General features: G+C 42.3%; 1 protein-coding gene across 1 annotated transcript; it reads right to left on the reverse strand.

Annotated features, from left to right (window-relative positions):
- Positions 1 to 3,504: 3,504 nt before the first annotated feature.
- On the reverse strand, positions 3,505 to 6,593 carry LOC106601729 (protein Tob1). Its single transcript, XM_045715484.2, has 2 exons — positions 6,343 to 6,593; positions 3,505 to 4,758 (listed from the first exon to the last, which is right to left on the reverse strand). Exon 2 carries the CDS (start codon positions 4,537 to 4,539, stop codon positions 3,529 to 3,531), a length of 1,011 nt encoding a protein of 336 aa, XP_045571440.1. The 5' UTR covers positions 4,540 to 4,758; positions 6,343 to 6,593; the 3' UTR covers positions 3,505 to 3,528.
- Positions 6,594 to 16,462: the final 9,869 nt, after the last annotated feature.

The raw sequence follows: 16,462 nt of genomic DNA on the forward strand, positions 1-16,462 counted from the left end.
CTACACAGCTGATATAAGCTTGATGATTAGTTTATAATTTGAATCAACTGTGTAGTGCTAGGGCAAAAAGTGGAAAACTGATTGAATTTGCAAAAAGTAATCAATGTAAGGGTATTTAGCTTTTTTTTATCCGACTTTTAACCTAAATCCAATCACATGGTGACATTTTTGGTTGATTTCATGTTGAATTCACATTAGTTGACAACTCAAACAAATGTAAATCAACAATACTTTGAACTGTACCTGGTGGGTTGTCATTCCTCAATCAACTCATTTAATGTGGCTCCAGAAATGGAGGCTGCATGACTTAGAGCTGGGGAACTGGAAAGCCATTAACTGGTCTGCTGAGATGGTTGACATTTACATAACTCCATGTCTGCTCGTTTCAACAGAAAGCTCCACCTGTTTTTCTGACGGCCGCGGCTCTGGTCTGGATTACATCAATGATGCCGCCAGCTCTCATTCTCTCACACTCTCTTTCTGTTGTTATCCCTCCTCTTTCTCTCTCTCGGTTTCTATCCCCTCTCTTTCTCTCTCTGACCCCTTTTCTCTCTCTCTATGCCTAGTCACTTTTTCTTCCTCCCTATCTTCCCCATCCCTCCCTGTCCCCCCTCTCTCACTCTCCTAGAATCAGAGCGGGGGGTGATGACGTCCAGTGATACTAGAGCCTGTGGGGGGGAGACCAGACGGACGAGGCTCAGGAGAGCAGAGCAGGGTGATAATCCCTCAAAGGCATCCCCAGAACTGCTTGTCCCCAACATATCCCCAACACACATATTTCTATTACACGCACATGTGCACACAAATGCTCACGTACATGTGCATGCACACACACACGTACTGTACATCCAAAACCATCTGTGAACTTTATTAGGGCCAATCTACCAAGTGCAGCTGACAGACACCAGTGCGCAGATACTTGGTGAGCTCACCTCAGAGGATCGTGGTATGCCACCAGGGTTAAAGTGCTCTCTGTGTACCCACCAGCATGTTAGTTCTACTTATAAATTGTGTGGTTCAAGCCCTGAATGCTGTATATCAGACCTTATACCACAGGTGTGACAAAACATTTATTTTTACTGTTCGTAACCAGTTTATAATAGCAATAAGGCACCTCAGGGGTTTGTGATATGTGGCCAATATACCACGGCTAAGGGCTGTGTCCAGGCACTCCTGGTTGCGTTGTACAGAAGAACAGCCCTTGGTCATATACCACCACTCCTCGGGCCTTATTGCTTAATTATAACATCAGCAGCGGTGGCAGCAACAACAGCATGAGAAATAGAACCAAAAGGCGATCCATTCTGGTTGAAACCATGATACCAAGTACATGAATAGTCCCAACAGGACCTCAACATAGATCACTTTAAGACGAAGCAAACAAGCGACATACACTACCTTTTCAGACCAGCATTAATCCCATAAAAATGTCATTCTCATTCTATTCATTCCTTCCGATTAATTTTGTCATCACAAGTCAGCAATCATAGTTATCCAATGATCCGTCACCTCAGGACACTGGGTGAAAAATGATTGAGAGCATTTAGAATAGCATGCAGCTGGCCACTGTGTAGAAGCTTTTACTGCCTCTACAAAGTGGCTATTGTTATGCTATTCTATAGTACCCAAAATGCTCAGTAGATCCACTACAAAATCAGTATAGATGAAAGGTAGGAAATAAAAGTGTTATCCCAAAAATAAATGTGACTGAATTTACTCTGGAGACCACACACATGCTCAGGATGAAGGTACTGTAAACAGAACATATCACCTAGCCTACCGGACCATCTTTGCATTCAACAACATTATTTGACTAAACAACTGGCAGGCTGCAGCGTTCAAAGGCGGGCCTGTTGGCTGGTAGGGCTAACATGTACAGTGCACTAATATAAACACCTCAGCTCTCACTCGGCTAACTGACAGAGGTGACATGCTAAGGTCTGGGATGACCGTTAGCAGGCTTAACCCCACTATCCAGATGCCTAATAGGCCCAGGAAGCACATGGACTGACTCCACCGTAGTATGTAGACTCAGAACCAGCAGAAGGTTCTGAGACAGTCAGAATGGAATACCTGTGCAGGGTATATCAAATCTCCGGTAAAAAGGGAATACCCTCGTTGGCTCTTTTTGCATAGCTATGTTTTGAATGTTGATGGAAATGTATAAAACTGTGTTAAATTGTTTTTGTCAAGGAAAACCCCACTGGTAATTGTAGACAATAGCACAGAACACTAACGTTCACCCTGATTCACAGCAATAAGACTACAGAACACTACGATATGCCTATTTGTGTAACACTAGTTACAAGACTACCATGTATAGAATATTGCTGTATAACGGTGCAGTCTTACCAATAGCACCATGCTGACATGTCAGTACTTTATATTATGCGAGGTCTTTCCAAATGACAAGTCACACTGCAGGTTTGAACCATGTGTCAAGAGCAAGGTCTTGAGCCAGTGCACCAGGAGTATGCTGACCAGAGGTAAATTAGGCACTGAAGGATAGGCTAGGACTCCTATGGCTACGAAAAAGTGTGTGTACTTAACAATTCAATGGCATATGGAAAACTGGATAATATCGCCTTCATACATTTGTCCATTGTCCAATCAACAAGACCAGACTACCAATGAGAACATAGACGAGTGTATATTTTCAAGCTTTTTAATACAAACTTAATAAATGATCAGTTCCGCTTAACATGTAAGACACTGACTCCAAATACTTTGTTATACCGTTTGTTTTATCAAGTATTGCACAATGTAGGTACAAAATTAATATACGATTACATTTTGTCCATAATATAGCAAAAATCTTTAAACTCTTAACAGAAAATACAACTCTTGTTTTTCAAAAAAGCTAATATTCTTAAATCCCACCACTACGGAATATTCTGTACACAATCTTTAGAATAGTCAATGTTTTTTAGAGGGATTCATTTCACAATTTCAATTAAAAAAAGAACATAAAGTCGCTGCAGCCATCACGGATCACTGTAGTAGTAAAAAGATATAAATGCAGTACCATGTCGTAGAAACAATATATACTCTGATATTTTACAAACTCTGTACTAAATTAAATTATACAATTAGAAAAAAGACCAGGAAATCCCACTTATTAATGCCAATCCTTGGAAAATTGGCATGTCCAGTTATGTCTTAAATACTGAAAGAGGCCATGACTTGTATTGTTTTTCTTCTTTATCTTTAAAACAGTCACGTAAAAAATAATTTCTGTGCTTGGTTGGCAAAAGAAATAATGATGCATGTCGAAGTTTAGGTAACCAAGCTTGGACATCTTGTACTACAAGCTTCATCGTAAAAAAAGATAACTCAAGGGGGCAAAGTCATTTCACCCTCAGGCTCATGCGCTTGGACTTGTACACAGTTCTTACAGTCGACAACAAGTCACTTTCAATTTTTCCTGGAAATTCTGTTTCCTATTTCATTTTTTGATGTGCGTTTAGTCTTTTTTTCCCCCATATCTCTGGTCATTTCTGTGTACTAGTACTGTAGTATCTTTGTGTACTAATTGGCCATCACTGGCTGGAATTGCTGGTTCGAATACTGCATGTTGTTCAAGCTGAAATTCAAGCCGTCCATAAGGGACTTGTCGTTGAGACCTCCGTAGGCCGCAAACACGTCGAAGGCATTGCTGTACTGCAGCGGGCTGAGGGAGCTGTCACTGGGGAATAGTGCACTCGGGCTCCCCTGGCCCTGGAGGTTGGGGAACACAAACTCCTTGGCGTTGGGGCTGAGGGCTGAGGCCTGCTGCTGCTGGCCCAGGCCCAACCCGTACAGAGAGTGCATGGAGGTGGAGATGGCTTTCTGCTTCAGCAGCATGTTCACATTCAGGCCCAGGTTGGTGGGTGAGGTGCGGGCCACCTTCTGGCCCTGCCCGCCTTGGCCACCGTTGCCGTTCTGGTTGTTGCGGCTGCTGCTCTTCATTTTGGTGGAGCCGAATTTGGTGGCGGCGAAGGTGGCGGTGGTGAAGGTTAAAGGCTGGTTGGAGCGTGGCATGAAGGTGGGGCTGACAGCAGCCGAGTGGCCAAAGGGAGGCGAGGGCGAGCTGGAAGTCGGAGAGGGGCCCACCACAGGCTCGCTGATGGGCATGAAGACCTGGGCCTCAGGGTTGAAACTGTTCTTGATCTCCTTGTCCAGCTCCAGCCCACTAGGGCTGCTCTCATTGCTGTCGTCCACGTACAGCACCTTGACGGGCCCCTTCTCCCCGATCTGGTAGGATACCTCGAAGGGGTCGATCCACACACTGAGGTCCTGAGGCAGATTGTGGCGCACATCCTCAATGTCCAGGCCACTCTCTTTGGCTGCCTTCTCTACCACCGGGTCCACCTTCTCCCCTACGTGGATGCACCTGAATCCAGAGCCCTTGTATGGCTTGTCTGGGTACCAGTGGCCCTCATACTTCCCCTTGAGCTGCCTCTCAAGCTCCTCGCCGAAGATGTTGACCCGTCGCCGCGGCAGCTTGTTGTAAAGGTAGGAGATGACGAAGTTGAGGGCTACTTGGATTTCAAGCTGCATAGCTGGCTGCTGAACTGCTCCGGGTGCGAGAAGAGGTGTCGGCAGCTGCGTCCTGTTGAGTTGCTTTACGTATCTGTGGTGGGTGGCGTAGGTGCTTCCAGGCAGGGTAGGGTGTGATGGGTTGGGGTCAACACCAGGCAAAAGGAACTACAGCTTTGTGGAACTGCTCTAAAAACAGAAGTGCTAGTCGTTCTTCCACAGATTGAACGTTGTTTTTTCCTGAAAAAAGAGAAAATAAAATATTATTAGCATATTGTTCAGACAGTAAGACATTAAAAGGCATGAACCATTCCTCCACTAGATACAAGCCATGTAAAGAATTTGCATTAATTTAGTAACATTTAGTATAATTAGACAACATTTTGTAAACAGGCAACACTTCTCAAAGATGTGGGTGGCAATGTCCTCGCCTATTTGACTGAGGTTGAGCCTACTACTGCAGACTTTGTAAAGGAATGCAATAAAATGCCCTTTAAACGTTAACCCTTTACTTCCTGAGGGAAACATCTAGAATAGAATTGCAGTCCGTATGAACACTCAAATCAACTAGTATGCAATGACGGATCAAGCGTTCACCTCTTCTATGTCTTGTTTCAAGTCTCAACGTTTATATGTCACATGCACAGGATACAGCAGGTGTAAAACAGTAGTGAAACCCTTACTTACAAGCGCTTTCCCGAACAATGCCTATTCAGTATCAAGGTCTATAGCCTGAATCATCTTTAACAATGCAATGTCACGCTATGGAACAGAACGACCTAGTTTATAAATAGCCATGACAAGCAAGGGGATCTAGTGAATTTGTCTGCATATCTACAACTCAATATGAACAACCTAAAGATTTCACAGTAAATGAAAACGATATTCATAATGTTAGAAATCTCCACACAGAAAGAGCTGTGCTGTTTTTTCAATACGAAGCTATAGAGAAGCACTAGAACTGATCGTGTTACATAATAAATAGCTAGCCTCGTTACAATGTTGCCAACGTCACAGTCGCAGTTACATTCGGAAAGGCATACTGCACTTTTTTTACAGAACAGTTACATATTAGCAATCAGGCTGGCGATAGAAAAATGTACCCTGTAAATATTGTATCAGATTGGCGGCTCTCAACTCGCACTACTTGGTATGCTGATTAAACTGTAGCAGTGAACGTCAACTAGGCGAGGCAGGGGATAGACAGGTTAGGTGTTGTGATTATCGGAACAGTGTCGACAAACGGTTTAGTAAAATGTAACAACTAGTCTATTCATTTTGGATATGGCCAAGTACAGAAGAAAACGCTAAATAAACTGTATCCAATAAACAATCATACTCGGTCATTACGAAATATACGGTTTTCTGGCCAACAGCAGATGGTTTTGTTCGTTTGGGGCAGTGTGAGCAGCTACCTTTTTTATAATCTCTGCGGACCTATAAATTACCACTTGATATACTATTCTTTCCGACCTGGAGATTTAATAACGGGGCCAAAAAAAGAGATGGACACAATTCCATGCATAGCCTATTGCCCCTCCGCAAGTTTCTTCTTTCAATAATTTGACAGTCAGTCTTGATAGTCAAGCAAATGCAGAGAACTATTTAGCTCATATCCCGTCTTTCTTTCCCTCTCACACACACGCTTCAGTTAGTTAGGCTACCCCTCCCTAATTTCTGGGACTGACGCAGCAAATCAACTTGATTAAAATCCCTTGCGATATAACCTGGGGTAAATAGTTCATCATGAATACTGGGCTATAGATGATTGATGGATATACAATCGAACATGTAAAGAGTAATTGAGTCAAAAGCAATACTTACTTTTTCGTACAAAATAAAGATTCTCAGTAGTTTTGAAGTACCGTTAGTGCAAATAGAAGTGTAAGGTAGATACTTTCTTCACATATAATATAATATTAACATAAAAAAAGTATTCCAATACGTGTAGACGTCGATAGGTTATCGTTATTTATTTTGCTTTAGTTTAGATTTTTAGGTTGTTTGGCGTTTTCCCCTTTCAGCAGGCTTGCAGAATGTTTCCCTTCTACCTGGGAGTTTTACAACTTCGTCCCAGTCGGCTGTCATGCGCCTATATTTATAGCTTTCCTCCGCCATGGGCACGAGGTAGGCGGTGATGCGGTTTCAGAGGTCAAAACAATACGAGCACCAAATCTGGGCCTGCAATTGGTCAGGTTGGGGAATCCAGCCTGCTGGAAATGTACAAACTCGAAAGTGTATTGGTTAGTTATACTGTCAATCCAAGGCATAAAAATTAAGAGACGCCCATAACAAGAACATTTGCGTCACACTTTTCCTATGTCTCTGACAGCAGACAAAAATACATCGATTATGAAGTCAGACATATGATAAATGATGTCATTTGCATATAGTATCTTTTGATTATGTATTTTCAGCGATGCATGGTTGATAGATTATATGCCTTTGCTTGACATCCAAAATGATTTAGATCATCGTATCAATCATTTCAGCCGAGATATATCTCCCCTATTGCCCCGACAAGGCTATGATATGGAATACTTGCATTCCAATAGGTTAACTGGTATTGCCAAGTGCTTCCGACTTATTTATTTGACATATTTTAAAATAATGAGCGAGCAATTTGTTGAGCTGAATACACTCTCACCCATGAAACCGTAATAACCATGCGTTATTACCATGCTAGAGCAAACGCAAACTGTTAGATCAGAGAATGGCAGTTTGAAAATGATGAGTAAAAGAAACGGGGGTTGCATTTGGCAATTTCAGTCAAATCTACAGCTCTGTCGGAAAGGACATTCCCAAAGCGGAACGATACCGTTGGAAGCGAAGGGGGTGGGGTTGATCTCCTATCGAGAAAACACTCCGCTGATTGGCTGAAAACGGGGCAGGAGCTCTTTGGTGAATGGTGTGCCCGTATCCAAGGTGCTGATGTAGCAGCCCATGTCATACCTGGGTGGACAAGGCACTCTCGAGTTTAAATTGGACATTGCTAAATATATATTAGTTACGGCGTTCTAGTTGATGTAAGGTACGTTGTCCCACTAACTCACGTAGGAAAAGCTAAACAAACGTGTAATCACCCTGTATAAATGGCTACACAATGGTTTGGCCATAATGCAAAACAAACCCTTTCCATTCAACAACATGTAGGTATCTCCACGATCTCTATGCTGTTGTTATTGAATGTAATTACTCTCTAATAAGGAAACGTCAATGTAAAGTGAGCAGTATGCACAATAAGAATAATGTGCATACTGCTCATTGGTGTTCACATCATGCACCTATCAGGCTCAGATTTCCAAGGCCAGTAGTTTTCCATGCTGTTAACCCTATCACACATTCACTACCATATTAAAACCAGGACTGTAATCTTTTACCACACATATCTGGCATTTACCATGACTAAGACCTTGTGGGGGAACGCATAACAGGTGTGTGTACTGTAACGCCTAGCAGGCCTACACACATGCGCATCAACATCACCAGAATAATTGTTTTGTGTTCCTTAAAAGGTGTTGTCAACATTTGTGACATTTGTAATGCAACTACATTGATAACTGTTAAAGTTCATGTTATGAATGAAGGTAACAATAAGGCTATAACTGCACACAAAGACTTTGATGAGAAGTTGATTATTGCTGGTGTGTAATAGCCTCGCATGATGTGTAGCGCTGGCTTGTCATTCCTTAGTCTCGTGCTACCATAACAGACACTACACAAATCCATGGAAGTATTACTTCCACAGTAACACCAGTGTTACATCACAGAACCTCTTCCTATGCCAGCATAATATGGTTGTAAAGAGGAAGGAAGTGTCTTCTGGTTGGCTTGTAGTGGACTTTTATACATTCTTTAAACGCTTAGGTTTGCCAAGCATGAACACAAGCAAAATCACATGTTGTAGTGCAGGTCGGGGACTGGGAGCTGTAAACACATAAAGACATCCGAAGGTGGTTGTGGATGTTGGATATTAGGTTTATAATAGGTCTACAATAGCTTCTCAGTCTGACCATATAGAAAGGGAGGACACATTATTTGACAGGTGGGTTTTAGATAGAAGCTGCCCCGGCCTTCTTGGCACAGATCTCAGATCAGTTTTTCCTCCATGAATCCTACACTTAACTTTTAAGGGAGGAAAAACCAACTGAGCTTCGATCAGTGTCTTAATCTACACCTTGGTGGCATGTATACAGCGTACAGAGAGAGAGTGTGTACTGCACAGTGAGCTCAGAGGCCTTGGCTTGGCAAGGCCTCTGGTCTGTTTATACTGCAAACAGCTCAGAGGTTTCCATGGTCATGTGCTCTCCATGACCAGAGCCATAGAAGTTCTGGAGCTACACACTCCAGCATACTAACCTACCTCCATGTTGACCTCACAGCCGTCCATAACACTCCAGCATACTAACCTACCTCCATGTTGGCCTCACAGCCGTACATAACACTCCAGCATACTAACCTACCTCCATGTTGACCTCACAGCCGTCCATAACACTCCAGCATACTAACCTACCTCCATGTTGGCCTCACAGCCGTCCATAACACTCCAGCATACTAACCTACCTCCATGTTGGCCTCACAGCCGTCCATAACACTCCAGCATACTAACCTACCTCCATGTTGGCCTCACAGCCGTCCATAACACTCCAGCATACTAACCTACCTCCATGTTGACCTCACAGCCGTCCATAACACTCCAGCATACTAACCTACCTCCATGTTGGCCTCACAGCCGTACATAACACTCCAGCATACTAACCTACCTCCATGTTGGCCTCACAGCCGTCAATAACATTTTGATTTGTGTTCGCACAAAAATTACAACTGTCTTGGAACTCTGAATTATTTGACTGTTTCTAAACAAAAACAATCATGTAATTGATATGTGGGTACGTTTGAGTATCATGTAATTGATATGTGAGTACATTTGCGTATCATGTAATTGATATGTGGGTACGTTTGCGTATACATGCACATGGTAAATGTGGTAAATTTGTGTGTTTATAGATGTGTATCTCAGGAGGTTCGTGGCACCTTAATTGGGGGAGGACGGGCTTGTGGTAATGGATGGAGCGGAATAGTGGAATGGTTTCAAATTCATCAACACATGGTTTCCACGTGTTTGATGACATTCCATTTGCGCCATTCCAAACATTATTATGAGCCGTCCTCCCGTCAGCAGCCTCCTGTGGTGTGTGTGTGTGTGTCAGGCAGACGTGTGTATACAGTATGTGTGTGTCTTGCTGAGACAAAGAAGCCACATGACTGTCTTAGGTGTAACCCTATAACATACTGTATCTTCCCCTCACTGCCTCTTCTGGTACATGTTACCCTGAAGGAGTGGCACGGTGCTTTAAGGTCTTTAATCCTCAATTAGTCTTCAAAGTGATTCGCTTTGCTCTTCCTCCCTCCAGGAATAGTGAGAGAAGGGGAAGAGGAAAGGGAAATAGAAGGGGAAAGGGGGGAGCAGAGGTAATCAAGCTTCTCACAACAGACCAAGTTTAGTATGGACTGACTGTGTATCAGAGGCTGGTGGGAGGAGCTCATTGTAATGTCTGAAATGGAGCGGATCCAACATGTGGTGTCCATATGTTTGATGTATTTCATACCGTTCCATTTATTCCATTCCAGCCATTACAATGAGCTCGCCCTCCTATAGCTCCTCCCTCCAGCCTCCTCTGCTGTGTAGGTCCCTCGCAGGAGTGTTAGCTAAACTACGACAATGTGACGCATTGTTTTTATAGTGTTGCTGTGTTTTGCCTCTTGGTTAGGCTGTGGTAGTGCTTCCTATAATTGACTTGCCTAGTCTAAAAAAAATGTTGAATAAAATCAGATGGGAATAAACAGAGTGTTGTACGGCAGTTGTACTGTAGCCCACCGCTGTCCTCCCTGACTCCCTGTCTGTGACGTCACAGCCGGCTGGGATAGGGTGATAGAAGTGTGGGGGGGAGTGGTTAGGAGTGTGACGATGTGACTGGGTCTGTGACGACTTAATGGTCTCTGATGTTGCTGTTCTCACACCACCAGCGCAACAGAAACATCATTTTTTACTGTAGCAGGAAAAACTAAATGACAACATTAAGCTGTGACAGGCGTAGCTATGGAGCGCATCAAGGACAATGGGATCAAACACGCACATGCATAAACACACACACACACACACACACACACACACACACACACACACACACACACACACACACACACACACACACACACACACACACACACACACACACACACACCACACACACACACACACACACACACACCTCCCTGCAGCCCAGACAGAGTCTTTTACGTCACTACTTCTTATTAGTTAACATGTGTCTGCAGAGAGCCCTGGGCTCTTCACAACAGACACTGCACTGCTCCCTTTGAAGTAGAGACAAAGGGAGTGTGTAAAAGACAGAGAGTGAGAGGATGAGAGAATGAGGGAGGGAGAAACAGATACTGTAGCTGTTTAAATGAGGCTCTTGCTCCCTCTGCCTCTCCTCTCTCTCTTCCTTTATTACTATCTATCTTTCTTTTACTTTTTCTCTCTCTCTCTCTCTCTCTTTCTCTCCATCATGTCACTATGCAGATATTTTGGGAGAGGAATGCTGTGAGCGTTAGATTCATAATGGTCTGTTTTTAAAGTACAGGAAACAAAAACACAATTGAAGTAATTCTGTCGAAAAACAGGCAATAGGCCAGAATAGCTCTTGCGCAAAAGTACAGGTCACCATATTTACATTTTGTACTATTTCTAACACAGTCGTGTCTTTCCTAAGTCGAATAGATCCCTGAGATTCTGTTAGCTTTTTATGGTACTGTAGTTGACACAATAATATGTAAACATCATGAACCTGAGCTATATTTCAAGTCTCATAGCAAAGGGTCTGAATACTTATAAAAAGGTATTTCTGTTTTTTATCTATAATAAATTACCAAAAATTCTAAAAACCAGTTTTTGCTTTGTCATTATGGGGTATTGTGTGTAGATTGATGAGGACATTTTTTTATTTAATCCATTTTAGAACAAGGCTGGCACGTAACAAAATGTGGGAAAAGGTAAGAGATCTGAATACTTTTCGAATGCACTGTATATATATTGTATTTGTCACATGCACCGAATACAACAGGTGCAGACTTTACCGTGAAATGCTTACTTACAAGCCCTTTCCCAACAATGCAAAGTTTAAAAGAAAATTAGCACAAATAAAAGGAAAAAGTAACACAGTAAAATAACAATAAGAAGGCTATATACAAGGAGTAACAGTACCGAGTCAATGTGCAGGGGTACAAGGTAGTTAAGGTGATTGAGGTAATATGTACATGTAGGTAGGGGTAAAGTGACTATGCATAGATAATAAACAGAGTAGCTGTTTGTATTGTATGGTACTGTAGATATGAATGAGATTAATGGTAATATACAGAATCAGGGCTGGCACCAGGGCTACTAATTGCCAAGGGTATTTTATAAACAACTGGACTTTTATGACTGAGTTACTTTAAAGTTAAATAAAGCTTACTTTTAAAATGGGTAACCCTGATATTTTACTGTGTCACTGAGAAAAAAATGATTTCCTTCTCTCTCCTCTTGAACAGGCTGTCTGTCACTATGTTTGGTTACTCATTAAATAGAACACATCACAAGTCTGCAGTCAGGCTCAGCACATGCATAGTCAGAACCACACACACACATGCACACACACTCTCTCTCTGCCTTTCTCTCTTCCTCTCTCTTAAATACACACACTTACGCCTTGCAAGGACTTACATGATACAGAACATGCAAACGCCAAGGTCATGTGATCAGTTCCCACGACAGCAGCAGCATCAGGAGAACTTAGCTGGCTGCCTTTATAACGGCAGGTAGCCAAGTGGTTAGAGTGTTAGACTTGTAACCGAAAGGTTGCAAGATTGAATCCCTGAGCTGACAAGGTACAAATCTGTCGTTCTGACCCTGAACAAGGCAGTTAACCCACTGTTCCTAGGCCGTCATTGAAAATAAGAATTTGTTCTTAACTGACTTGCCTAGTTAAATAAAGGTTAAAAAATATTCAATTACTTGGCCTCTTCGATAAATCATCCACAGACAGCGGAGCACTGACTGGGACACAGTCAACATAGGCACATTTCCTATCTGTAAATCTAAAGAAGGCTTGCTGAAATGCACAAACGGATCATGGCCCAGTTTCAACCAAAAATAATGCAGGTCACCTTCCTATTGATTTTCTTGTGACAGAAGAAAGTCGAAGCTACAAAATAGCTCTTATATGTACAGTATCTTACCGTAGGTTTTAGTTAAGAGCTCTTCTCATCTGCCATAGCTTTGATTACATCCTGAAGGAATTCCTCATCTACTGTATTTTTAGGCATCTGGCATTCATGCAATAACCCAATGGAGAAGTATATATAATTATGTCTCTTTCCCTCTGACCTCGAAAGGGTACACAGAGTAAGCAATCATAGCTTGTGTTGCCTTTCAGGTAGAGCTAACACTTCACACACACACACACACACCACACACACACACCACACACACACACGTCACTACCCCTATTCCTATGCGTCATAGCTTCTGTTGGCCTTACACACACATCTAAAAACACACACACACTGCTCACAGAACACAACAAACACTCCTGATGTGTGAATACATAACATCTGCATCAGTGTAGTAGGGCAGCTGGGTCTACAGCTCCAGTAATAACACACTGACTACTACAGCCAGGCCAGGACACACTGAATCCCATGAGGCCCTGGCTAATGCTCTCCATGCAGGTCTCGCTCCCTCCTGAGTTACGACAGGGAACAGTCAAAAGGTTAACACATGTAGCATATACAGATGTATGATCTTAATTTGATCCCCCTGTTGCAGGAAACTTGTAGTGTATTTGAAAAGGCTTCTGAAGTTTGTAATTTCCACTTTAAAATGTAAGACTTGATTTTCCCTTAGGAAAGATGTATCAACCCCTACAAAAAATGTGTATTCATTATAATCCACATAATAATTCACATTTCCTATTGCTGCAGAATTATTTTCCTTCTGTAGCAAACTGGCTCAAATAAAGATCCTACATCTGTACACACACACACACACACACACACACACACACACACACACACACACACACACACGGTGACTGCGCACACACTGACCTGAAGGGCATTTCCTTCCTGGGCTGCGTTCAGTATGTTTGTACGTTCTGGAATGTTCAATTGAATGGAAACGGGAATGGTGCTGTACTTAATGACCAGCTGAAAAATGGGGAGATTTCCTACTAAGTTCTATATATTTTTTTATATTGCTGAATTTCGATTTAATGTCTGGAATCCGTGATTCCGTCCGCGTTCTCTGCAACGAGGATTTTATAGGGCCCTAGTACATTACATTTTTGTGTGACAGTGATTTGTGTGCATACAAGATTACTTTGTTTTTGTATTTCCTTGTTCCTTTCCTTGTTGTCTTTGCCCTATGACTCTGCGGAAAGGAAGAAGGAGTGAATACCATAAACAGATCGAGAGATGGAGGAATAGAGTGAGAGAGGCATGAAAATCTGATTGGGATCAGATGTTTTAAATCAAATAACATTTTGTCACGTGCTTCATAAACAACATGTGAAATGCTTACTTACTTCCCAACAATGTAGAGAGAACATTTTTTAAATAATAACAAAAGGAATAAATACACAATGAGTAACGATAACTTGGCTATATACACGGGGTACCAGTACCGAGTCGATGTGCTGGGGTACGAGGTAATTGAGGTAGATCTGTACATATAGGTAAGTGACTAGGCAACAGGATAGATAATAAACAGTAGCATGAGGTGATGTGATCTGTGATGTCATAATGAGGCCTGTCCTCCATGTTAAATAGTCTGTCACAGCAAAGCAGATCAGTCATAGTCCTAACAGCATCACCCAACTAATGACAGATCAGTTTTAATCCTAACAGCATCACCCAACCAATGACAGATCAGTTTTAATCCTAACAGCATAACCCAATTAATGACAGATCAGTTTTAGTCCTAACAGCATCACCCAACGAATGACAGATCAAAGCTGTCTGCAGCAAAATAGCTTTTTGATCAAGGAGTGAAAAATAGGGCAAGTTTAGCCACAGCTAGGTTTCCTAGAATTAGGTTATGGTAAATACTCTCAGGGAGTCCTCAGAACTGTTTACAGTAATGAATGACACCACACCAACCATGTGATATCTGAAATCCTATTCTATGCTTTGCACAATTAAAGGAGGGATGAGGAGGGAGGAGGGATGGAGGTACAGTAGTCTGAGACTGGGGATGTGAGGAGGGATGGGGGTACAGTAGTCTGAGACTAGTGGATGTGAGGAGGGATGGGGGTACAGTAATCTGAAACTGGGGAATGTGAGGAGGGATGGCGTACAGTAATCTGAAACTGGGGAATGTGAGGAGGGATGGGCGTACAGTAATCTGAAACTGGGGAATGTGAGGAGGGATGGGCGTACAGTAATCTGAAACTGGGGAATGTGAGGAGGGATGGGGGTCCAGTAGCCTGTGAGCAAGGACTGGGTTTTAAAGGAAGAGGGGGAGAGAGAGAGAGAGAGAGAGAGAGAGAGAGAGAGAGAGAGAGAGAGAGAGAGAGACGACAACACTGATATCTGTCTCTTTTCAGTGAAATAGCAGAATAGACCAAACAGACCATGAAGAACACCAAGGAAAGAAAACGCATCAACAGAAGAGACTACTTATCAAAGTCAGTGTGGATTTTAATGTGCATATCATATTACCCATTCAAAATGACCAGAGAGAAATGAAAAGTAAAAAGAGGCTGTCTGCATCTGATAGATGAACAGAGGGATGGGAGAAGACAACGGGGACAGAAGAAGGATGGGAAAAGAGGAGGATGAACACCTGTTTGGCTGTGGTGCTGGGAGGAAGCTGCTTTGTATTCATGGCAATGGAATAATACACCCAGTGAATCTGATAGTCTACCTCATCCATACACACAGATCCATACACACACAGATCGCTCACACCGTCTCACAATGTAATGACATCCAGGAGAGGAAAATACACCGTGTGTGTGTTCTAACCCATGTACTGTAGATGGAGCGGTTAAGCACCCACAACTATCTCATCCATCTCTAAAGGAGACTGTGAGGTATGAAGACGGCTTCATAAACTCCTAATATTATTTTGGGACGTCCTAGTGTTCTGACTACTCTACTCCCTAGCATCCCTTGTGACGAGGTTATAACACTGGATCCTGCAGCTCTTCTATTACTACTACAATCAATATTCCAATACTTAGTCTTATCAATGTACCTAGAAAAAGACAGAACCAAAATTGACATTACATTGGTTTTTTGATGTCAGAATAGCTGCTCACAGTGAATTGTGAAATCTGCGTAAATCTGATGTAAATACCCCCCCAAATCTGGTAAACAACTGTGCTTTAGACAAGGTTTTACATTGTGACTAACAAGACACCCACAGAGAGAGGAGGTTGACAAATACAGTCAGGCTTTCCTCTCCCTCTCAAATTCCATCAGCATTTTATAGGCAATTGGCATTTACTTTGAACGGCAGACGAGTAGAAAGTCCTGAGTAAATTATATGGATTGTTTTATGGCTTTAAAGAGCTCATTTCTATTCCAATTCTACATGCAATGAGTTTAGAAGGCATTTTATGTATTCATGTTAGGTTGTTTTTGTCCACTAGTATGTGTCCATGTAGTATTTTGTGTCTTTGCCAACGAGGCTTCTGAAGAGTGCTGTTTTGCTGTATTAGTCACAGAAGATGACATGCCAATGGCCCTCTATCCATCCTAGTTATTTTAGACAAAGAACATTTGTTTCATAATACCAAACTACTGAGATATTGAGATACTGAGAGAATGTAATATCTTATCTGTAGCTTTTTTCTTTGCCCACCATACCGATTAAATCTGATGTGTATCATGTCTCCATTGA

Source organism: Salmo salar, chromosome 03 (assembly GCF_965601325.2).
Source record: "Salmo salar chromosome 03, fSalSal1, whole genome shotgun sequence".
NCBI lineage: Eukaryota > Metazoa > Chordata > Actinopteri > Salmoniformes > Salmonidae > Salmo > Salmo salar.

Bases quoted from the DNA above. Each gene is read 5' to 3' on its own strand.
- LOC106601729 (XM_045715484.2), bottom strand. From the start codon at position 4,539: ATGCAGCTTGAAATCCAAGTAGCCCTCAACTTCGTCATCTCCTACCTT.